Source organism: Crotalus tigris, unplaced genomic scaffold (genome assembly GCF_016545835.1).
Source record: "Crotalus tigris isolate CLP2741 ecotype Arizona unplaced genomic scaffold, ASM1654583v1 scf7180000019944.6993514239:2294586, whole genome shotgun sequence".
Classification (NCBI taxonomy): Eukaryota; Metazoa; Chordata; class Lepidosauria; order Squamata; family Viperidae; genus Crotalus; species Crotalus tigris.
In genome coordinates, this window is record NW_024097783.1 from 2157576 (window position 1) to 2183716 (window position 26141).

At 34.8% G+C, this 26141-nt stretch overlaps 1 protein-coding gene across 2 annotated transcripts in view; it reads right to left on the reverse strand.

Moving 5' to 3' along the window:
- The window catches only part of ALCAM (activated leukocyte cell adhesion molecule), a 135823-nt gene extending 109954 nt beyond the window's left edge, over nucleotides 1-25869 (reverse strand). Inside the window, exon 1 of one of the 2 annotated variants that reach the window (XM_039365023.1) lies at nucleotides 25428-25869. In XM_039365023.1, coding sequence (XP_039220957.1) covers nucleotides 25428-25536 — 109 coding nt within the window. In that variant the 5' untranslated portion in view covers nucleotides 25537-25869. The remainder of the gene's footprint in view (nucleotides 1-25427) is intronic. The other variant, XM_039365022.1, reaches the window with a different exon arrangement.
- Nucleotides 25870-26141: the final 272 nt, after the last annotated feature.

The following is a 26141-nucleotide window of genomic DNA, read 5'->3' on the forward strand; positions in this document are numbered from 1 at the left end:
CTAAGGTGAAACTGACAATTACTGGTCATAGTTAACGCTTCAGTTTTGAGCAATGATATGGGCAGAAAAGTGAGCAGCAAGTGGACTTATTTAATCAGCAGTATTTTGTTACTTGCAACTTATTTGTTCTGTGAATACATGCTATATAGGTGTAATAGCTAAAATATACATCACTCCATAGTCGATAAGAACCTATTCTGTGATGACTAACCTACTTTTGATAAATATTTATTTAGAAATAGCTGCCTATTTCATGTAAGTGATTTTGAGATTAAAATACATAAGCCCCTCACACCCAAAGTTATAACATAACCCAGAAAAAAGAAAAAAATCTCAGAAAAAAAAGAAAAAAAACCCCATAAAAATAACAGAATTCATGTACCTACCTGGCCCAAAAGCCTGGAGAAATATAAATGTCATGAGTGATTTATTTAGAAACATGGCAGTAATTTTAATATTTATTCCCATAAATCATAACCTGTACATATTCTTTCTGCAGTCATATGTTACAAATTTCTAAAATATGCAAGAATTTAGACCCAAGAACTGCAGTTAAACATAAGACCAGGAAAACAATCTTTACCTTAACTGAAACTATTCTGAAAATGTGTTTTCTCCTTTCCAGAATCTTACTATTTATATATACATAATCTGAAAGAAATATGTTGGCAGTTATTAACCAACAAACTTAGGACTTTCCTCCATAAGCTTTAATGTTTAATAACTTTAAAAAGTATTTAATGTTTAATAACTTTAAAAAGTATTTCAATAGAAACACTGTTGCTAATCATATGTTACTGTTGCTTTAATACAGAACCAAACTAATAAATAATTACATAACCTGGTGAAATTAATAATTACTTTGCAATAATTTGTTATGCTTAATTGAAAATCAATGTTCAATTTATAATGCAATATTCTCCCTTTTACATTATGAAGTCTTCAAGAACATTGCATTTTGGTTTTTAACGACATAAACTACTATAGTACCCTTTTAATTTAAAACAATTATTTCCCACCTCTTCACAAGGAGACTTCCAATTAAAAAAATGAATGCAAAAACTTTGACTGAACCTAACTGAATAAATTTGCAGGAAACAATAAAAGAATGCAGGAAAAAATAAAATAATGACCACCTGTCAAAGAACTGTAACAGTAACAAAAAGAAGTAAAATGTGCAAATAAAGGATTGGAACTAGTATTAATCATTCTTGGAACTGTCCTATCATTTAGTATATCCTGCCATTTAAGTTAGCCTAAAGATGAACTTAATTATAATAGATTGGTTAACAAATCATGGATTCATACTTAGAGTTCTGTTTGAACGTAGGATCAGTATGGCTCAGTTGAATCCATTTCATTAGATAAGTTTGGGCACCAGTTTAAAATGATCAGGATATGATCCCAGCATACATTCCTGAAAAGGCCATTCTAGAACTAATCATCATAATAAAAAAGTATTATTGCCATTCATCAAGCTTTTAAATGTAACAATAGCAATAGCACTTAGACTTACATATCAGTTCACAGAGCTTTGAAGTCCTGTCTGAAAGGCTTACAATGTCAGCATATTGCCCCCAACAATCTGGATCCTCATTTTATCGACTTCAGAAGGATGGAAGGATGAATCAAACTTGAGCCAGTAAGAGCAAATAAAGCTTTACTAAGAAAATTTAACAGCCACACAAATATAAAGATAGATAGTCCTTGAGGGTCATATAGCAATCCTATTCCATAAAAAAGGTTTTATGTTTGTTTGCTGTTTAAACAATTTATGGCTGCCCTTCTTGTTATTATGACTCCAGGTGATTGAGGATGAATTAAAACCAAAAAGAGAAAATCAAATTAATTAAGAAATGAATTACAACAATCAGTTTATCATATGACAGAGATCCAAATAAACCCTTCACCTTGCAATCAGCAATAAAGAAACAAACAAAAGACAAACCAAACAACTACCAGGCAGTCAAGTGCTCATTAAAGGCTCACACTATATCACTAAATCCTGAAACTGGCATAGCTCCTTGCTCCAAAAAGCTGTCACCTCCCTCAACTACTCAAATAAACAGAAATACTTCAATTTAACTTTTTCCTAATGAACATTCAATAATGTACACTTAGCCATTTAAGATCAAATGCATACAGTAAATTAACAGTTCCAATACACAGACTGAAAACAGTAAAAAGAAATGACAATACATATTAGAAACAAATTATAACAGACCTAATGCCTGAAATAAATTCTCAAATATTTCATGGCACTTCTTATCTTTTTAAAACCATTCTTCTATTCTTGTCAGCCCTTTTGCAATTCTTCATCATTTTCTAAAAAATAATACCAACACATTTATGAGTAAATAGCATAATTTAACTGAATTTAAAATCATTGCAGTCTTGTAACATCTTTAAAACTTCCCATTTATTGCAATCAACATGCATTTCTTTACTTTGTACTAAGATTGTATAGTTATACTATACTTTCTGCAGAAATGCTATTGCTGTTAGGCTATAGCAGGGGTCCCCAATTCCCGGTCCATGGACCAGCACCGGGCCGCGGCATGCCAGAAACCAGGCCATGTAAACAAGGCAAAGCCCCATCCACAGGATGCAGACAGCACACAAAACCACGTTCCCTCCATTCCGTGGAAAAAACTCTCTCCACGGAACTGGTCCCTGGTGCCAAACAGGTTGGGGACCTCTGGGCTATAGTTCAGTTACAGTCATTTATTTGTATCCAAAAATATCTTTACTCTGAAGTGCAGCATCTTCAGTTATAGTAATAATAATAATAATAATGATAAAGTTGGAAGGGACCTTGGAGGTCATCTAGCCCAACCCCCTGCTCAGGCAGGAAATCCTATACCATTTCGGACAAATGGCTGTCCAGTGTCTTCTTAAAAACTTCCAGTGTTGGAGCATTCACCACTTCTGGAGGCAGGTTGTTCCACTGGTTAATTATTCTAACTGTCAGGAAGTTTCTCCTTAGTTCTAGGTTGCTTCTCTCTTTGGTTAGTTTCTACCCGTTGCTTCTTGTCCTGCCTTCAGGCACTCTGGAAAATAGCTTGACTCCCTCTTCTTTGTGGCAGCCCCTGAGATATTGGAACACTGCTATCATGTCCCCCTCGTCCTTCTCTTCATTAAACTAGACATACCCAATTCCAGCAACCGTTCCTTATGTGTTTTAGCCTCCAGTCCTCTAATTATCTTTGTTGCTCTTCTCTGTACTCTTTCTAGAGTCTCAACATCTTTTTTACATCGTAGTGACCAAAACTGGATACAGTATTCCAAGTGTGGCCTTACCAAGGCATTGTAAAGTGGTATTAATATTTCACATGATCTTGATTCTATCCCTCTGTTAATACAGCCTAGCACTGTGTTGGCTTTTTTGGCAGCTGCAGCACTCTGCTGGCTCATATTCAAAAGATTGTCCACTGGGACTCCGAGATCCTTCTCACAGTTACTACTATTGAGCAAGGTACCCCTTATACTATACCTGTACATTTGTTTTTTCTTCTTAAATGTAGAACCTTGCTTTTTTCACCATTGAATTTCATTTTGTTAGATAGCGCCCAGTGTTCAAGTCTGTCCAGATCCTCCTGTATCCTAAGCTTGTCTTCTGGAGTGTTGGCTATTCCTGCCAGCTTAGTGTCGTCTGCAAATTTGATGAGTTCCCCATCTATCCCCTTGTTCAAATCGTTGATGAAGATGTTGAAGAGCACTGGGCCCAGAACAGAGCCCTGGGGCACCCCACTACACACTTCCCTGCATATAGATGCAGTTCCATTGAGGACCTCACACTGAGTACAGCCAGCCAGCCAGTTACGGATCCATCTGGTGATGACGCTGTCTAATCCGCATTTTTCTATTTTATCAAGTAGTAGGCTGTGATCTACTTTGTCACATGCCTTACTAAAGTCCAAGTAAATTATATCCACAGCATTCCTCTGGTCCACTAATTTTGTCACTTGGTCAAAGAATGCAATAAGATTTCTTTGGTATGATCTGTTTTTGACAAACCTGTGTTGGCTTTTAGTAATCACTTTGTTTGCCTGTAGGTATTTCACTGATTTGTTGTTTGACAATCTTCCCAGGTATTGAGGTCAGGCTGATAGGTCTGTAATTTCTTGGGTCCTTTTTTCCCCCTTTTTTGAAGATGGGAGCTACATCAGCTTTTTCCAGTCCTCTGGTAGTTCCCCTGTGCTCCAGGATCTTGAAAAATATAGTTCAATGGTTCTGAGATCACATCTGCCAGTTCCTTGAGAACCTTGGGGTGTAATCTATCTGGTCCTGGTGATTTGAACTCGTATAGGCTGGACAGATGTTCACTTATCATTTTCTTGCCTATCTTAACTTGTATTTCTATTTTGTTTTTTATGGCACTATTTTTGATAGGTTGGTCTGTTTTTTCCCTTTGTGTAAAGACAGATGCTAAAAACGAGTTAAATAGTTCTACTTTCTCCCTGTTGCTTGTCACCTTCTTGCCACTTTCACCCACTAATGGACCAATCGTTTCCTTCACTTTTTTCTTGTTTTTTACATGTTGAAAGAAGCTTTTTTGTTATTTTTGACTTTGGTTGCAAGCCTTGGTTCATTTTGAGCCTTAGCTTTCCTCACTTCGTCTTTGCAGGCTCTGGCTATTTGCTGATATTCTGACTTAGTTATGTGTTCCCTTTTCCACTTTCTATACTTGTCCTTTTTATCTTTCAATTTGTCAGAGAGTTCTTTATGCAGCCATGCTGGTTTCTTTTGAGAGCTGTTATTTTTCCTCTTTGTTGGTATTGTGCTAGACTGGACCTTTATTATCTCACTTTTCAAAATTTCCCAAAGCCTCTTGAGTTGTTTTCTCCTGTTGGATTCTCATCCATGGAATCCTTCCCAAACCCTCTCTAAGTTTATTGAAATTAGCTCTCCTGAAGTCCAAGACTCTAGTTTGACTGTGTTCTATTGCTTGTGCTGCCATAATGTTGAATTCCAATATTGCATGATCACTTTCTCCCAAGGTTCCTATGGCTTCAACACCTTCTATCATTTCATCTTTGTTAGTGAGAATTAGGTCCAAAATGGCTAATCCCCTAGTTCCCTTCTCTACTTTTTGGGAGACAAAGTTGTCTGCTAGGTTTGTCAGGAATCTGTTTGATCTTCCACTCGGTGCGGAGTTTGTCTCCCAGTTGATAGTCATGTAGCAATAATAAAAGCTATTCCTTTTCTTAGATAATGAAATTAAACTGGGCTAGACGTTCTGTTACAATCTGTTTAAGACAGTGGTTCTCAACCTTTCTAATGCCGCAACCCATAATACAGTTCCCCATGTTGTGGTGACCCCCAACCACTTATACATCACTGAGTGCCAGGGGCATGGCCAAAGAAAAGGGAGAAAAATGGTGGACAGCCTTGTTTGGCGACCCCCATGAAATGGTCATTCGACCCCAAATGGGGTCCCGACCCACAGGTTGAGAACCACTGGTTTAAGATTTATGTTGGTACTGTATATTCATAGTACATGGAAATAATATTGTGCTGAAGTCAAACACATTTTTATCCAGACTGTATATTCATTATCAGTAAAAATGTCTACATAATATCGGTAAAATGATATTGTTGGGGGTAATATGATGACATTGTAAACCGCTAGAAAATGCTGTAAAGTACTACGGAGCAGTATATAAGTCTAAGTGCTTTTGCTATCTGATTGTGAAGCTGTTAAAGAGCACCAAAGAAAGACTTCTGACTATGATTAGTAACAGCTATCTAATGTCCTCCTTATGCTTAAAACTTAAATTAAATGAAAAAAATATGATGACACATTATGTCTCATGAATAAATAGCATTTACTATTTCCTTTTCTTTCCCAGAAAATTTTCCTTCAATGAATGCTTTATTTCAATGTGGTCTCTCATATCCTTATTTATTTTTCGGGTCCTTTGTCACACCACACAAAATGCAAATGGAAGCATGTCATGACACTGCAGGAAATTATGCAGCCTCTCTTTGTTGTTGTTGTTAATTGCGAAGTCATATCCGACCCGTCGCGACCCCATGGACAATGTTCCTCCAGGTCTTCTTGTCCTCTAACAATGTTCCTCCTCTCTTTACATCTGCTTTATTGTCATAAAAGAGAATTGTGGAAATAGTTATGCCTTAGTTAACAATGCCAATCAGCTCCATGATTTCAGTAGAACTAAAGTCTTGCTTTTATACCAATTTGTTTCCCATTCTGGACAAAGAAACATGGTCTTAGAGCAGATGATACTATGGGATCTCCAGAAACCCTAGGAAGCTGTGTCTTAGAGGTGACTGTGTTTCTCTTTACATGCCACTGATTCTATGGTTTCATAATTCAACACTTTAATAATCTAAGGATTTCAATACAAGCACAGCACACTAGGACTTTTCTGGTCCTGGTTTCCTTTGCCTTATTAATTTTACTAATTATAGTTCTTTTAAAGTATAATTGGTGCATGCTACATACAGTATTTAGAAAGATCAACTAACTTTTAGCATGCTCTCAAATAGGCAGTTTGTTCAAGGGAACCAAGAAAACCTAAAGCAACAGAACTAAAATAGCTGTAATCAGATCACTTGGATACTAAGTAAAATTTTAATTCAGTGTAGCCCTTGAATCCTATATTAAGTACAGTAATATTTTTAAAATCATAGAACATAGCAGAACAGATTTAACTGGGCACAGTGCTGCCTGAAGCACTGTAAGATAAAATGAAGTTTTTTTTAAAAAAAAATAACACTTTTTCAGTACATAACAATTATTCCTTTAAAAATATGTGCTACACAGTTTTCTTAGCATAGCAGTTCACCACATCAATCATAAAACAGTTTCCCAAAACAAAATTTAACTGGCTTTAAATTATCTTTAAAATATGAAAGAGAAATCTAGTGTAATTTTTCATTTTCCATCTTCAAGTAACAATGCAAACTGTTTTCAAAACAGACAGTTTCCCTATCTTTATAACCTCTCCAAATAGCACAATTATTAATTGTTAAACAATCAAGCATTGCCATTTATTTCTCAGACCCTGAAAGAACTAGGAAAGCTGATTTTCATTAAAAATAAAAAGGGACTCATTAGGGAATATGACAGAAAATTCCTGGCAAGAATCCGAACAATTAATATCCATACTTTCTCAAAAGGTCTGGAGACAGTTCAGAAAAATGTCTTTTTCTACTTTTATTAATATTTCTATTAATTATACATTTTGAAGAAAATATACAAGCAAACTAATGAAAAGTACATGAAATATGGTAAAATGTAAATCCTGGAGCAGTTAGAATGTAGAAAGATCAGTACAGTCTGAGGGAATACATGGTTTAAAAAAGTTTAATAAAAATGTTACAGGTAAAATTAGAATTCATCTTTTAAAATGTATTTCATTCTGGCATGATTCGCTTTTTGGAATTATCATGTTTTAGAAAATTGCCACCAGATATGGAAGAATCACCTGACCTGTTTACTACATTTCCAGAAATATTTGGAATATGATCTATTCATTTTAGCTTCTTCTTTTTTCTGATAAAATAATGTATGCATATACTGTAGATACTGAGATACAATGAACAAGAGTTTAAGAGTTCAGTAAAATCAAACAATGCTGAAAATATTTTCTGGCATATATTTCCATCAAATTGTCATCTCACAAACTCGGCACATTCATTTCTCACTACCAAGTCAAGTGACATTCTCTCTAGTTTTGTCACCGGGAGAACAAAAATAACGACAACAAAAAAGCTGGATCCTAGAATTTTATTTCACTGCTTTTGCTTACCATTGGGATTTCACCCCAAAATATCAACCCAAACAGGTCACTTATAGTGAAGGGTGTAGTGAAGGGAACATTAAGGCATCATGACTAGAGAGAGCAATTAATCTTCAGGAATCAGGACATGGTCATGTTTTTTTTCCCCAGTGGAAAATTATGTATTTATCACAACATCAAAATAAGATAATGTTTTTTTTTTCCCTAGAACATGAAGCAAACTTTGTGAAATTGGTTGGTTCAACTTCCCAAGACCATCAGAAGTTTTATTTCTTAAAAGGACACATAAGAGCAGGTACTAATAAAATGTCTGAAGCTTTGTTCAATCTCTAAAAGTTATTAAGAGGCTAGAAGGAAAAATTCTAAGCATATAAGCAGCAGTTGTATTAGTCTATTTCATATATTTAATTTAAAGTGCATTTATATTCAAATAAAACAAAAAAATACTATTTGATAGCTCTTCTTTTGGGACTATGACCCCTGGATCACTTGAAAGTTAAATGTACTCTTGGCCTGAAAAAAGCTATGAACTGCTGAGGCAAAAGGATAAGACATTTTACAAGCTGCCTCTCTATAATCCAGAATATTTAATTACAGTCTGTGGATAAGCCACAATGTCTTAATTTGCATATTTGTATATAGACTGTGTGCTGCAAAAATTGTAAAGCACATTACAATTACCCTCTGGTGTGCAAGATACCAGATATGGGATTCCATCTCATATAAATATTTGTCCAAATGCTCATATTTTAAAAGAGTAAGATATCTCAGCATTCTAGCAAATGCTTATAATACTAGGAGATGCATTGCAACAGAGTTTCAGGGGAAAAAAAAAAGAACAATGAATCTGAATAGTAATATAATTGAATTAGATTACAAACTGTAGCCAGAAAAATGAACCAACAAATACAGAAACAAACATCATAGACTCCAATAGCTATGCATTTTAATTAAATATATGCTGATCTCAAAACTAATAAAGATAAGTATCTATAAAGACATGTCTTTCACAAAAGTCTCATTAAAAACTGCCACAAAACCACAAATCTGTGTTAAGGGATTTCTTTGTATTTTAATTAAACATAAAACAACTGTGATGAGATAATCGTAGCAATTTGTACAGACTCATTTTCTACCTTTTAGTTATGTTCTCAGCCAAAAACTGTTAATTGCATATTCCTAGCTGAGTTGTTTAAAATACATCCTCCTCTTTGCATATTATGTTCTTGTTCATGTACAAAAGCATCCGAAGGAAATAAACCCTAAATTTTCAGCTACTGTGCTAAATATCCTATCATGAACTTTCAAGCAAATATCACAGTCTAGGAAGAAATAGATCAATTATAGAATAAGTGTCTTGAAAGATAAAATATGCTTGAGTCAGTAAGGAATCAATTGTCAAATTAAAAATGGATACGAAACTGGAGCAGCACAACTCCTGTGAAGGAAAAGCCATGGTTTTTCTAACACAGATTCATTCTGATAAATAATTGCAACATTAGATAACAATTAACAGCCTTGGCAATTCAAACTATACCAGGTTCTGTCTGGTGATTTTTTTAGAAAACAGTTTCTGTTCTTAGAGCTGAGGATATATGCATAATATTTGCACATTGTGACCAATTACTAATTTATTACAATCATATCTCAGATGGCATATTACACTTTGCAGGATGGGGATGTTTGACTGGAGGCAAGAAGTAAATTCTCCTTTACACCATAGAGTGGTTTTAGCTTAATTAAAGAAGGCCATCATGAAATAATTTCTAAAGAAAAAAAAATTAATACAGCTGAAAATTTGTTGCCTACAACTTTTTTCAGGACACAATCGTGAACATAGGGTAAAGATGAAATGATTTTAAAAATCATTTATCTTAGAATTCATACTTTTGTCCTAGAAACTACCTTGAACAAACACACTGTGAGATGATTTGTACTATGATGCTGCTTGATACATCTGGATATTTCAACAGTCTTCAATACATCAACTGAACTATTATTCTCGAATGATATATCCAGGCTGTTTGAGCTGAAGTAGCTTTGTGATACTTCTGTTTGTACCTCAATGGACATTTTTCAGAAAGCAGGGCTGATGGTAATAGTGACACCGAATTATTTATTAATCATTCACATAAAATCTACAGCAAATTTGTTAATCATTCACATGGAAGACACAGCAAGAACAAGAAACATTTAGAGCAAGCATTAGGGAGCTCATCTACTGTTAGCATATGGTTAGCATATTATTCTCCTGAGTATTGTATTCCCGAAGATATAACAATAGCAAAAAAAAAAAAAAAAAAAAACCACTGTGATTTAAACAGGACAGTAATCAAAATCCTAAATGCAAAAGGTTGGTTTGAGTTTTGACACAGAGACAAAAGATATCAGGTACTTCAGAAAAACAGGAAAGTTAACCATTGAAGACTATCTCTCCAACTGTCGGCTACAGAAATTATAAGTGCTCAGTACCAAGGGAAGTTGAGTTATCAATTAAATTTATCAATCAATTTATCCATTAAAATGGAACTTAATGATTCTATATTAAGTATTATTACATTGCCTAGAATTATATTCCATATTTTCTTTAGGAGTGTGTAGCAATTCCTGATCCAGCCTCTGGAGTAACTTGGCATTTATCTAAAGTAAGGTGGATCTCAAAAAAAAGCTCAAACCAAAATGAACTATTCCTAAACTTTCAGAGCAATATCTGATATCTACAGTAAAAAGCTGCCGATAACATGTTTGGACAAATTTATACATTTATCATAAGCCCTCCATTGAAAGAAACGACACCCTAATAAATACAGTTATGGAAGAAAACTGCACATGTAGACTATCAATTTATATGAATTAAACAGAAAGCAAAACCCAGGCTTAAACTGAAATTGCTAAAATAGTATAGTTTATTTGCATAAGCATATATTGACAGTATTTTCATGGCAAATGACAAAATAAATTGGTAAAACAGAGGCTTTTAAATATGCATCAAGATGAAGCAGCTACCACCATTATCACCCGGCAAAACCATCTATCTGAAACTTGCTAGGGCCTCTCTCCTGGAAAGACAACTATGAGTTACTGTACATTCAGTTCTGCTCCTACAAAATGTTTGTTTGCTTAGTTATTTATTTAACATGATCCTACAGTGTTGCAATCAAAAGCTACTCACACAGGAAAAATGTATAATATAAAGCCCGTTATAACAATCAAACACAATAGTGCCTCAAAAATAGAAAAAAAGTAAAAACAAAGGGTAATGTCCGAGAGGAAGCTCGGTCTTCAAGGGCTTGCAAAAAAACCGGCAAAGAGTGAACCACCCTGATCTCCAAAAGAAAGTTGTTACACACCAAGCTGGCAAGAACAGCCAACACTCCAGAAGACAGGCTTAAGATACAGAAGGATCTGGACAGACTTGAACACTGGGCACTATCTAACAAAATGAAATGGTGAAAAAAGTAGAGATTCTACATTTAGGCAAGAAAAACCAAATGTACAGGTATAGTATGGGGGTACCTTGCTCAATAGTAGTAATTGTGAGAGGGACCTCGGAGTCCTAGTGGACAATCACCTAAATATGAGCCAGCAGTGTGCTGCAGCTGCCAAAAAGGCCAACACAGTGCTAGGTTGCATTAACCTACCCCCAGAAGCTGTGAATGCTCCAACACTATAAGTTTTTAAGAAGAGACTGGACAGCAATTTGTCTGAAATGGTATAGGATTTCCTGCCTGAGCATGGGGTTGGACTAGATGACCTCCTCCAACTTTTCCGTATTACTACTACATTATTATTATTATTATTATTATTATTATTATTATTATTATTATTATTATTATTATTATTATTATTATTATTATTATATCGATCATCGCACAGTCAGCCAGATGTTCAGACTGGATTTGGCATTTTGTCTACCTATCGAGTCCTTACCCAGGACCTGGGATAGGCAGATGTGGATGTTTGATGGTATTACAGATATCGTCGCAGGATGGAAGCAGTTCCTAATAAGGTCTGCCTTTTGCAATTGACTAATAGCGAATTTGTCAATGCCAATGGTGTTCAAGTGGTGCTCCAGTTGTTTCGGGATTGCACCCAAGGAGCCTATGACTATTGGTACTACCCTTGCTTGCTTTTGCCATAGTCTTTCTATTTCTATTTGTAGGTCTTTGTATTTTGTTATCTTCTCCAGTTCTTTCTCTTCTATTCTGCTGTCTCCAGGCACTGCCACGTCCACTATCCAGACTTTTTTGTCTTTCTTATCGACAATTGTTAAGTCTGGGGTGTTATGTTGCAGGTGCTTGTCTGTTTGAATTCTGAAGTCCCAGAGCAGTTTAATTTTATCATTTTCTATGACTTTCTCTATTTTATGATCCCACCAGTTTTTGCTTACAGTCAAATGATATTTTTTTGCAGATCTTCCAATGCACCATTGTTGCTACTTTGTCATGCCGCTGCTTGTAATCAGTCTGTGCAATCTTCTTGCAACAGCTTACCCGGTGGTCCACTGTTTCTTCAGCTTCTTTGCATAGGCGGCACTTACTGTCTGTTGCTGTCTTCTCAATTTTGACTTTGTATGCATTTGTCCTTAAGGCTTGGTCTTGTGCAGCCAGAATTAGTCCCTCGTTCTCTTTCTTCAATTTTCCTGCTCTTAGCCATTGCCAGGTCTTGTTAATATCTGCTTTCCCAGCTATTTTTTTTATGTATTGGCCATGTAGTGCTTTGTCTTCCCATGCCTCTATTCTGTTCTTCATTTGGTCTTTCTTGTAGGCCAGTTTGGTCTCTCCAGTAGTTAGTAAGCCTTCCTGATATACTAATTTCAGTGCATCTTCATCATTGTTCTTCAGATATTCTTCCAAAGCCATTTTGTCTTCTTCAACCATCTGATGTACTTGTAGCATTCCACGCCCACCTATTTGCCTTGGTAGATAAAGTCTATCAATGTCACTGCGTGGATGAAGGGCGTGATTCATTGTCAGTATTTTTCTGGTCTGCCTATCCATTGCTTTTAGTTCTGCTTGAGTCCAGTCCACTATTCCAGCTGTGTACCTAATGACTGGGATTGCCCAGGTGTTGATTGCCTTTATGGTATTTCCTCCATTGAGTTTGGATTTTAAGATCTTCATTATATTATTATTATTATTATTATTATTATTATTATTATTATTATTATTATTATTATTATATTATTATTATTGAGTCAGAGCTGCAATCGAAAGGTAGCATTTCCCTGCCTTAGCCCCCCCCCGCCCAAACCTCCTGAAAGTGTGATGTGCTCAGTTTCTCTTGACACAATGGTACTTAAACGTATGTGAACTCATTTGAATTTTCAACATCCATAAATATGACGTACAACATGATCTGTTCTTCACACGTCCAAAAACTAGATGAACAACACAGTTTAAAAAAATGAGTCAAAAATTTTATACTTGTTAATTAATTTATTGTGGAAAATATCCAAAGCTAGATATTGCCTCTATCAGGCAACATTTTGTAGCTAATACTAATGGGCTGGAAATAGTTATTTTTAGTATGCGATAAAAAGATTATTTTTGCTTAAGGAGAAATAATATATCTAATCTGTCTATAGTTAAAATAACTGCAACAGACACTCAATATAGCAGTGGACTTGGGGTTTAATGGACAGAATCTGCTGAATCCCCAGGATTGCTACAACTGGCAGTGCCTAGTTGCCAATTTGCTGCTCACCTCTGCCCATATCTTTGCTTCCTTTGGGTTCTGGAAGAGTCTGGTGTGTCTGGCTGGGTGATTATTCTGGCTCCAGTGTTCTTAGCTTCTAATTTTTAGTGTTTCTTGGCTGGGGCTCATATTTAGCATCACCATTTGTGGCTGTCAAGCTCAAATGCCTGTAACTTGTTATGCATCTTGCTTTTTTCAGCTCATTTCCTTGTTTCTTACCTCCCTGACTTCATACCTACCTACCTACCTACCTGTGGGCTTTTGAGCTCAAAAGTCCCATTCAACATTTGAAACTCCTCCCCCCAACTGTCCATTATATTTAGGTTTTAACCTTTCTTTTTATCTGGCAGTACGGCCAGCCTTCTTTCTTAAAAAAATTTATACAAAGTGAAGAGGAATACAGTAGAAACAACTCAAATAGTTTATATGGAATCTAGATACAGTTTTACGTCAGTAGATGAAAATATATCACAGCACCTATAGGTATAATTTAAAATCTTATTTTCAATCCTACAAACATTATTGTAAATATTTTCCTAGTTCTATGTACAATCTGAATGTAAACCTGTCATTATTTATGTTTATGTAAATTCCATTAACTTTAAATTTAATGTATTTGTAAATAATGGAAAGAAAATTATAGCTTAGAAATCTGACTTCCACATCTTAATATATCATATTCTTCACAGGGTAAGGCCATTATTTTCAGTTCCTGAAATATAATTATGAACACCCTCCTTGAATAGATGATATTGTAACCCTATGAGCTTTCAAGGTCTAAAAGTAGCATATTTATGTTTAGCTATAGCAAAACCTTCAATTCATATTGAAGCTCTTCAAGTGTTTCGCTGAAATAACTTGTATTGCCTACATTACCCATTTTTAATATTGGAACTACAGTATATTTCTTTAATATTAGTATGATTGTGCAAGCAATTAATTATTAACAATATTAATTATTAAGACTACAAAGAGTATTTACTAATATTCTTAGAAATTAATTTATTAAATAAGTATTAATAATTTAGTAAGTAATTAAGAGTATTTAATATAATTTATCTATTTAAGAGAGCCAATGTTTTCATTGCACTTGAATGGCAAATAAATAAAAAGCATGAGTAAAATATCTTAACTACCCTCTACTGTTCTTCAATTTAAATGTCTGAGTAACTGCTAGCTTATAGATTTAATTCTTTTTTTAATTGTAACTAAGCAACAACTCTTATGAAAATCAAAATATACAATAATAATAGTAGTAGTAATAAAAATCAATGGATATTGGGTGTAGAGGTACCTAGAGATAGCAAAATAGAAGAGAAAAAACTGGAGAAAAATCACGAAATACAAAAACCCGCAGAAGTAGAATGGCTGTGGCAAATGAAAGCAAACACAGTAACAACAGTAATAGGTACCTTGGATGCAATCCCAAAATATCTAGAGCACCACTTGAACAACATCATGATTGATAAAACCAACAGCAGTCAATTGCAAAAGGTAGCTTACTTGGAACAGTTTACATCCTGCCATGATACCTTTAACACTATCAAGCAACATTTGCCTATTCTACTCCAAATGTCTAGCTGGCTGTATGACCAACCATAATAATAATTAGAGTCTTAAAATCTTGGCACATGACACACCATATTTAACTGTGGTTGAAAAAAAGAAAAAAAGGAAGTGGAGATAAATATCTGGGAATAGTAGATTAGAAGACAGAAAATTGAAGAAGATCATAAGGTATTAAGATCTGAAAAACAAATCTGAAAGATTATGGCATAAACCTACTGTGGTGGTACTAGTGGTTATCAGCATATTGCATGCCATATCAAAAAACCTTGGATGACACTTAGAAAATGTGTGCATTGAGAAAATTCCTGTCAAAACAAAAGAACATACTGCTCAGATCTGCACATATACTCTGCCAATACATTATAACATCCAAGGTTCTTGGGAAGAACTCAGTAAGTATGAAGGCCAATACTAGCTGAAGAACTGACAGCTGTAATTTCACATTGTTGTATTATATAATAATTTGATTACCTAATATCTGCACATCACAGGTATATCAATCCCACATACAGATTTTTTTTTCCTATATAAATTAATTACTGTGAACTGGCATAAATTGCATCCACATCTACAGTATTTAAAATGGTAGAAGCATATAGATTTTTGAAATGTTTTTTTTATTGAAAATTTTTAAGTTTTACAAGACAATTCCCTTCCCCAAACCCTCCCAACCATCCCCTACCCTCCCCTGACCTTCCCAGAGCTGAATACAGGCTTAATTAAAAAAATTTTAAAAAGATCTTAAAACACATATAAACCATAAGCAAATCTAAATACATTAATTAAACAGATTATAAAATAGTTAACAACAATATATATATATATAAAAAAAATACAAGAAGAAAGGAAAAAAGAAACAGAAAAAGAAAAAATCAAATAAATAAAAAAAATAAAAAGAAAATTTAAAAAAATGTCTATAAAATATCTTAAATTTTAAATATAAATTATTCAAAAACTAAGTAATATTTTTTTATATCCAACTTATATTGTATGAAATCTATCAATTTTTTCCATACCAGAAAATACTTCTCTTGCGATTGATCTTTCAAGAAAGCTGAAATCTTTGCCATTTCCGCCAAATAAGAAACTTTAAGAAACCATTCTTGCAAAGTAGGCAAAGATTCCTTCTTCCAACATTGCCCTACTAACAACCTGGCTGCTGTAATTAAATTTAACATCAATATAGTCTCTTTACTATCACAATCAGAAACAATACCTAACAAAAACAATTGTGGGGTAAATTTTACCCTTCTAAAAATTCTTTGGATATTCCACCATATCTTAATCCAAAAAGCTTTTATATTTTTACATGACCACCAGATATGATAATAAGTAGCATCCAAACATCCACATCTCCAACATTTAGGCTGCAAGTCAGGATACATACGAGACATTTTTTGTGGATCAAGGTGCCATCTACAAAACATTTTATAAAAAATTTCCCTTAAATTTTGGGCTTGTGTAAATTTAACATTCCTCACCCAAATAATTTCCCAGGTATCTAATGGAACTGGTTCATCAAAATTTTGTGCCCATTTAACCATACATTCTTTAACTAATTCTGCTTCTGAATCCAGTTCTACTAACACCCCATAAATTCTCTTAATATGAGTTCGTCTTTGATCTTTTATTTGTTTTAACAAATTCTCATCTTCTCTAAGCAAACCCACGTTACGATCTATCTTCCACCTCTCCACTATTTGTCTATAATGAAACCATGAGTAAATAATATTTTCTTATGTTAAATCTTCCAAAGATTTTAATTGCCAGTTTTTACCATCCCATCTAAGTAATTGTGCATAAGAAACACTATCCATCTTGACTCCTCTCCTTATCCCTTCTATCGCATGCCACGGTATAGCCCATAGTGGAATTTTAAAATCACTTCTATAATATTTCTTCCAAACCCGAAATAAAGAAATCCTTATAATATGAGATTTAAAAACCCTATCAACCTTTTTATTAAAAATTAAATAGGCATGCCATCCAAAAAGTAAATCCCAACCCTCCAAGAGGAGTATTTCTACATTTGTTAAATTAACCCAATCACTAATTAATGTTAAAACCACAGCATCATAATACACTTTCAAATTCGGTACCTTGAGTCCACCTCTCTCATGAATATCTTGTATAATTTTAAGTTTTACTCTTGGTTTTTTCCCTGCCCAGATAAATTTATTAATACCTTTCTGCCATTCATTTAAATTAACCTCATTCTTTAAAATGGGTATCATTTGAAATAAAAAAAGAAACTTTGGCAGAACATTCATTTTAATCGCCGCAATTCTTCCCAAAAGAGATAATTGCAGCTTCTCCCAGTTTTCCAAATCTCTTTGTATTTTGACCCACAGCCTTTCATAATTATTTTTATACAATTTTGCATTAGAAACAGATAAAACAACCCCCAAGTATTTTACCTTATTAACAACCTCAAAATCTGTCAACTTAACCAAGGTCTCCTTATCCAAATTAGTCATGTTTTTAGGCAATATTTTAGTCTTATTGTTATTAATTTTAAAACCCGAAACCTGTCCATACTGGTATATCAGTTGTAATAACTTTACTACAGAATAAGTAGGTTGAGATAAAGTAACAACCAAGTCATCTGCAAAAGCCCTTAATTTATATTCTTTTTTATTAACTTCTATTCCTTTTATTTGCTGTGATTCTCGAATTTTAATCAACAAAATTTCCAAAGTTAAAACAAACAGCAATGGTGACAATGGACAACCCTGTCTAGTCCCCTTCTCTATTAAAAACACCTCTGACAAACCCCCATTAATTATAAGTTGTGCCGTTTGCTTTTGATAAATAACACAAAGAGCTTGTAAATTTTTTTCTCCAAAATTCATTTTTGAAATGTTGATGCTCTCCAAGTAGAGTAAGTAAAAGTGTTCCATTGTTAATATTGGCTGTAACATATTTTACATTATTGTATCCCAGTGCTAGTATTTATGACCTTTACAATTTACAAATGCAAATTCTATCCTCTCCATGCTATAATAAAAATGCAGTCAGAGTATACAAGGGCAATGTTTTTTTGTAATCAATGGTAAGGAGATTGCATACACAGAACAGTACTAAGGAGAAGACAGGAAAAAGCTGAACATTTCTGTTATCCGATAATTAGATGATAATAATCCAACTGACATATATGACACATATACCATGTGTCAAAAACAGAAGATATTTCTATGAAAATAACACAGTTTCCATGCAATATTTATGACTTAAGTCTAAGAATTAAATATAAATCACTTTGGATTTTGATCCTAAACATATTAATATGGTAAAAATATACCATTACCAAATTAATTTCAGCCTCCAAGGCTCTGTTTTTAAGATATGCAGATTATTTAGTTTTCCAAAAGGACAGTGTTATACTAATGTTACAGTATTAGGTTGACAATAATATAAATAGTAAAATCACCATGGCAATCTTTAATACTATGATTAAATCATAAAGATTTAAATGATATTTGAACTTCAGTCTTCTTATATTTATCCTGATGCAATGTATATATGACTAACTAATGTTTCCTCATTCTTGTGCATATCAAGAAAAAAAAAACTGTAGAAAACTTTTAAAGCATTCCTTTATACACACAGTATAGGGAAGTTCTGGATAAAATTTCTTGTTTATGCCTGTTCTGTAAAAATCTAGCATGCCAGATAATATACTGTAAAATCATAAAATTCTCATAGGCCAAACCATAGAAAAGCTTGAGTTAAAAGGCTTAATTAGAAATGAAATGTTTTCTTACATAAAAATTGGAAAAGCACAGACTCCTCCATACACGTAGGATGGAACACAAGCAGTTAGGAAAAAGCAGTTGCAGCATCTTGAATACAATTGACATTTTCTAATTTCTTCTGTTATAATAATCAAATTTTATCTTTTATTGAAATTAAAAATACTTTAATCATGACAGGAAGTTCAGAATCTGCATTATATTAACATGTTTAACTTGTCTGGCTTTGTTAGAAATCCCTCATTTAAACCAATATTGGCATCATAATCAGCTGAGAATATCCACAGTTTATTTGGGATTGTTGGACGACATGGAATATATTCAGCATTTTAGTAATAATGTGCACCCAAACATCAAATGATTTCACCAAGGAGTATAGCTGTTTAACATGGAATACAGCCTAAAAAAATTCTACAACCCAAACTTTATTTTTCAACTATTATTCCCATAATCTCTGCCTTTGGCTGGATTCATTAATGCTGATAGGAATTGAAGACTAAAACATCTGGAGGCAGATCATCTACACCTACACCTGCCATAGCTGATAGTACTGAAGATTACTGAATGGTCCAGATGGTGAGCTTCATATGGCAAGAATTTAGCCTTGAGCAGTACAAGCATAAAAGTACTTATCAACACACATAAACAGTAATCAAAGTCACATGTCTGAAAACAATAACTGGATCTATAATACTGGAAAGGGTTTCCCTTCATGCTAAATACATTAGCCTAAACCTATTGCAATTATTTAAAACTTTACAACACTGGAGATACATCTATGGCTATGGCTATCTATATCAATATGTGTGTGTGTGTCTATTGTCTAATATAGTACTGTAGTCTGGAGAATAGAGGTATTGTGTAATATGCAATGAAAATTTTTTTGAAGTATGATTATATTCTATGTGATCAGATAGTAAAGTGAAGAAGTATTTAATGCAATTAATATAGAGTACATTATATCATTAGAAAATACATAAAAATCATGTCATTATCATCAAATTATATCATATAATTTTATTGTATGATGTATGGTATAATATCATTACACTGTAGTATATTATTGTTGATTTGTTAATGACATTACATCCACATTTCCTTAAAATAAATGCCTGGAAACTTGTTGGAATTACAGTTATTATATTTCTTAAATCATTAATCTCTCATGTCTAAATTGTGTCTAATACAAACTTCATTAATTCAACTAACTATGAGACATATCTGTACTTTCTCCAGCTATCTACTTTCTTAAAAATAACTAAGAATTATGAAGATTGGGAGGTGATTAATTTAGTGAAAATTAGATTAAATAACATCAAAATGAGAACATGCTATAGGACTGAAATCAAGATTAAATCAATAAAGAAATAATTTTGAAGAACAGAATAAAATAAGTATATCATTTTTTGACTAATTGGAGAACAATTTACTTCAGGTGTTTTTAAGTAAACACTGGAGGAGCATCCCAAACATGAGTTAGGTTCTTTTAATTATAACCTGAAACTTCCTTTCTCTTTTCACTATTTCATCACTTTTAATAAAAATAAGGAGGGGGAAGTATTTTTCTTATAAATGAAAAAAATACTAAGCCACCAGTTACTGATTCTTTGTAAAAATATGTAAATAAGCAAAGAAAGCCAAATGAATCATAAACTAAGTAGACATCCAACAGAGAACTTCTCCATTAGAATATTGGATTAACAACTATAAAAATAAGTGTGAATAGGAATTACACATTGCTCAGTTAAAGGACATTTATTAACTAACAGTGTGCACAAAATCTTTATGCAAATCCATCAACAGTCTAGGTCGATATGATCCCACTTAACTTACATGCTTAACAGTTTGTTTCTTTTGGAATGACTATAAAATATCCTGTCATAAAATTTAGAATTTAAGTGGTGAACCCCATAGACTGGTTGATACAATTAATTTCACTCATTCAGGGACTCATTCACATTTCTTAGAATAACTTAAAGGTACAATAAAATGTGAATAAAACTTTAGTCTGTCATTGAGAAGTGAAAATGTCTCCTACTCTCAATTTAGCAAAAAGTATGTTTTCTAATAATCTCAGAAAATATTTTAAATGAACTGAAGCTAAAGCCTGAAAGTGAGGTTGTATAGGTGTACTGTAATCTCCCTACCAAAGTTTGATATACAATATTGGATCAAAAATTTACAGCAATAATTTACATGGCAATCATTGACTTTCTAGATGTTCCTGAACAACAAAACCTGCCTAAATGGAGAAAGGGAATCCTATTTGCAAAATGATTATTAAAAAGTACAAAAATCCGCTTACCAGGACAAAAATGTAATACGCATATTTCTTAAATTTTGTTATATATGTTATATATTGATGGTGCCCTAGAGTTAATCATAACTGTTACTAAATGAACAAGTTCATACAGTGTTCATCTTTGAAGGTAGTTTGCAATTGCTATTTCCTAGGTCTGAGAGAGTTAAAGATAGGGCTAGAACTCACAAGCTCTAGATAAGTTCCTTTAATTACTACATTAAACTAGCTTCTTCTGTAAGATGATGCCAAAATAAGAACATTTATATTTTACTTTACCTCAAATATGTCACATTTATGTATAAGATTATTAACCTCTGAATAAGTAATCAACGGGTTTTTTACATAAAGAACTATAACTCTCAACATTCCTATAATAGCTATATAAATTTAACAAATCAAATATCAACCCAGCACAATAATTATACAGCCGCAGATTTTCTATCTCTACCTTAAAAGGGCTACAGATTGATTTATTGACTTTCACACTTCATGTTAATGCTCTTCAATTCATTTTGTTTCTAACTCTCACAATTATTAAAATAGTGGCCAATATATCTAACTGATTTTATGATAGTGATACATTATTTACATAGATATAATATAAATATTATAATTATTTATAATACATTTACATACATATGTAGTCACTTATAAAAATAAGCAACAGTACTTTTCTTAGAATATTTAGCAACATATAATTAAGTACAGAAAAATATTTTAATTGTGCAGAAATGGATAGGCTTACATTGAAAATGAAAGGGAAAGAAGATACAGAATATTTTCAAACATGGGATAATTTTTATAAATGGCTTGGAAAATGGAGTAGTGAGTAGGAATGGAAGTTGTATTATTATTGTCAAATATGTGGACCCAGACAACACATTGTTTATTAAGCGCTAAAGATTTGTAACTATAAAAACTTAATAACATATATATTAAAAAAGTAAATAACAATTAAATGGCAGTCCTTACAAAACTAAAAAGCTATGCTAAACTAAACCAAGATCATTAAATCCATCAAAAGGATCTGAGAGATACCCAATACACACAAGCAAGACAGCCTCATGATCCCAGAAAATAACATTAAAAAAATCTTCTGCCACTATTACTATACATATTATGTGTAATTACATCTAGTTTCACTAATAGCCTAAAAGTTCATGAGTTTGTACATACAGTACTGTCCTATTCTGAGCAAACTGGTGTGAAATTCCACCAGTCAACTATCAGAAAAACATTACATTTGTATTAGCTCCCTCCCTCTGTCCCCTCATTGGGTCAGTCTACTATTTTGACAATTGTAATATGTTTCTGTGATATTTTTCTTCTTTATGAACTACTCTCTCACTCATCCCCGTGCCTAGCGCTTTCCAGCTCTACAGTAGTCTTCAAAGTATAAGCCTGAGACTGTAAACATCAGTATGGGTGCACAGCTTTAACATAAACTTCTTACAATATGGGTCATTTCTATACTTTTTCTAAATCTACAGTACTTATTTCTACAGCAGCTTATGTTTTCATTGGGCTAATCCACCACCATTTCAAAATGCCTTTGCTGGCTAACTGTCATTAACTTAGGCTTCAGTGGCATATACTGTATATGTAACATTAGAAGAAGTGAGGAATTAGTCCCAAAGTTATATTTTTTAAAGGGAAACCTATTTCAGCTATCATGCTTATAGTTATCACAAATAATCATGTGTCTATTTGCATCCACATAGCTCCAGTCCGCTGATAAAGCCCACTGATTTCAATCAACTTACTTTCTGGTAATAGTATCTATCTCAGACAAGCGCATTTTCAATTCCTTGAAAATTCTCTTTTGAAGCAAAAACAACTGTTAAGGATTTCTACCTTGTTTAAGGAAGAAATTTGAAGCAGAAAACCCTTTTACTCTTTACACTTACAGTAAATGGTTTTGAGATGACACAAAAGTAATTAAACTTAGTTCTTTTATTTTTTTATTGTTAACCCTTTTATTTTGGGACTACACAATCTACCCTATCCTATATTGTAGCACTTTTTTTTCATTAAGTAAATCCCACTATCTTCAGTGGGGCTTACTCTCTAGCAACCATCAATTAAATTGCATTCTTAATTGAACCCCTGAGTTCAGGCTTTCCTGATCTTTTCATGTTGCACTGCAATTAGTTTTCTTAAAAATGCAACCCAACTGCTGCTTAAAAACACAATAATTAAATACTGTATTTAATGAAATTTAACTGAAGCACTGTTCAATTTTATTTCAAGAAAATTCAGCTTCATGAATTGAAATTAGGAAATTAAGATTTGTACTAATCAAAACACCACTAGTTGGAATGAATGTGCCTAAATATACACATACTTAGTTACTTTCTGTATCCCCAGTAAAAAGCTGGGGGTTCTCCAAATGTGAAAACATTAAATCCACTACTAAGGTTCTGTATTCATTCAAAGGCTGACACACAAAGCTGCTCTCTTCAAGTAATACAAAATGTCACCACAGGCTGACGCTCTTTCTACAAGAATAATGAGGGGCTGCGCAGTGTAGGAAGAGTACAGTTTGCAGTTTACTTCTCTTGTTCCAGTACTGGTTAATACACAAATAGATTCAGACAGAAAACTGGTAACAGAACATGCAGGCTAGTTCAGTAGTCCCATTTACCCTATTCCTGAAAAAATTAGAAATAATAGGAATCAAGCCAAAATTTCAATGGAAAATCACACACATGAGGAATTCTACCAGGTTTGAGTAAACTTGCTTCAAAATGGAGCTGATTAATGCAAAAACCATGCTTTTAGAACTGGAAGAGCCAATATACTAATTGATCTTCCATCACTAAGAAGGATATGCCAGGTGGATCTTACACTTCTTTGTCTGGAAGCCAAGAACTGACTTAATCTTTCAATATTACAATCTGTCATTCGTACAGACTTAGCCATCAGTAACAGAACTATATAGTTTTGTTTCCAAAATTCTGAAAACAGGACAAGGATGCATTGGATAGTATCCATGAATGTGGTGTGTGTATATGCAACACAGGCAGAGAAGTGAAGTCCATAAAGAACTATACAGGTGCGGAATAGAAATAGCAGAAACATGTTCCAGTCTAGGGAGCCATTTATTGACCTGTTATCTAAGTTTACAGTAATTTTATCTAGAGGACTTCCTGCAACAATATTTAATGCTTTGAAATCAGTCTGATAGGACCTATAAATCTGATCTGAACTTTCAACTAGTCTTTGGTTTGAATGATCTTTCACTCAATCCTACCTCCACAGCCTATTTTTCTGCTACAGACATAGTACTTGTGGTCCTTTGAGCTAAAGGGCATGGTTTTTGGTGTTTTGTGTGTGTGTATATGTGCAGAGCAGATGAGGTCACCTTGTTCTGCTCTCTCTTGCACAACAAGTAAGGAAACTTATAAAAGGAGCAGAAGAAACCCACCAAAGATAAAGGCTGTTCTGTACCTGACAAATCTTGCTGAGCTTCCCAGAGAACTAAAAGGAAGCTGGCAGGCACATTTTGTTTGCTTTCATAACAAAACCCAAGCAAATAAGGAAAATAAATATTTTGTTTTATCATTTGTACAACGCAAGAAAAAAAAGGACTACCGATCCTAACATTTGAATTTAAAATAGGGCAGTCCCATCTATCAAAAGCTCAATGTTTAATGGCCCGTGAGGTCAGAAATAAAGCTGGCCAAGATCAACAGGCTTCTCCCAAATGAATAGACACCAGAGTGGAACCTTAAACATGATTTAGCCAGAAAGTAGAGGAACCCCCCCCCCAAAAGGAAATATTAATTTTAAAAGGGAGGGAATAATTTTCAAAGCTTCCTTGACTAAGATGCATCAGATCCACTCAGGATGGCGGTTTCCACTTTTCTACAAAAGTCTCAATGAGTTTAATAAGTAAGGGACTGCAGTCATGCGTACGTGCTGCAGCACGGTGGAAACAGGGGAATCGTAATCTATCCACACACGTATGGATAGTCGATTCTGATCAATGTGCTTCCCACTTCCCTTCGCCCCGCACAAGATAAGGCGCTCGATTTCTAAACCACACAACGCGAGGTTCGTCCGGAGCAGGAAGCCGGTTTTCGAAGAAAAATCATCGCGATTAAACGACAGAATCCAGAACCAGCCGGAGCGCGACACAGACCCAGCTGAAGCCGCAATCCGGCCCGACCTCCCTAAAGTTCCAGGCAGTCAAGAAAGAGCAAAAGAAAGCGGAGAGCGAAGAGGCCGAGAAGCCGGAAGGCTAACAGCTTTCCTCCCGCGGTCAACACGTCCCCCCCGGCGCGCCTTTTCCCCGGCCGGGCGCAAGTTGAGCTCCCCTCCAAATCACTGACTTACCTGGCCGCAGGGACAGGGCAGAAAGCAGCAAACCCAGGAGAAAGAAGAGCGGCGTTTGCCGCTGCGGCCGACAAGGAAAGCAGGAGGCGACGGCAGAGGGCATCTCCATCCCGCCTCCCCGCCGGGCGAACGGCGACTTCGGCCGCTGCTCCTCCCGAAGGAAGGAACGAAGGACGAGGGCGCGGGCTTGGGCTTTTCCAGAGAGCGGCCGCGGCGGCGGCTTCTTCTCCGAAGAGGAACCACAGCAGGTCCGCAACTTTCCAATAAACGAGGTCCAATTGCAGGGTGTGTGGGTGGGGAGAACAGAAGTTGGGAGGATCGGGGAAGCGGCCGCTAACAGCTTCGGCGACCGAGGAGGAACGAGCGACCAACCGAGCGAGCGAGGCGCCAATCGCAACCGCTCCGAAGCAGGTGGCTCTTTCCTCTGGCAGCCTAGCGGCGCTCCAAGACCGAAAGCTGAAAGAAAGAGGTGGGGCCAGCAAGGGAGGACACGCCCCTGCACTCACTCAAAGTGCCCGCTCCTTTGCCGAGATCCGTTGCCGAGCCTTTCGCCGAAGCTTTCTATTAGCCAGCGAGCGAAGAGCGCGGCAAGCGGGCAGAGAAAGGAGGACGTCGCGGTTTGGTTGTATAGCGAGGGTCAGGGCGCCTTGAAACTAAGGGGGCAGGAGAAAATGCGGAATGGAAGGCGAGACGCGTCTTGATCGGTTGACGGGG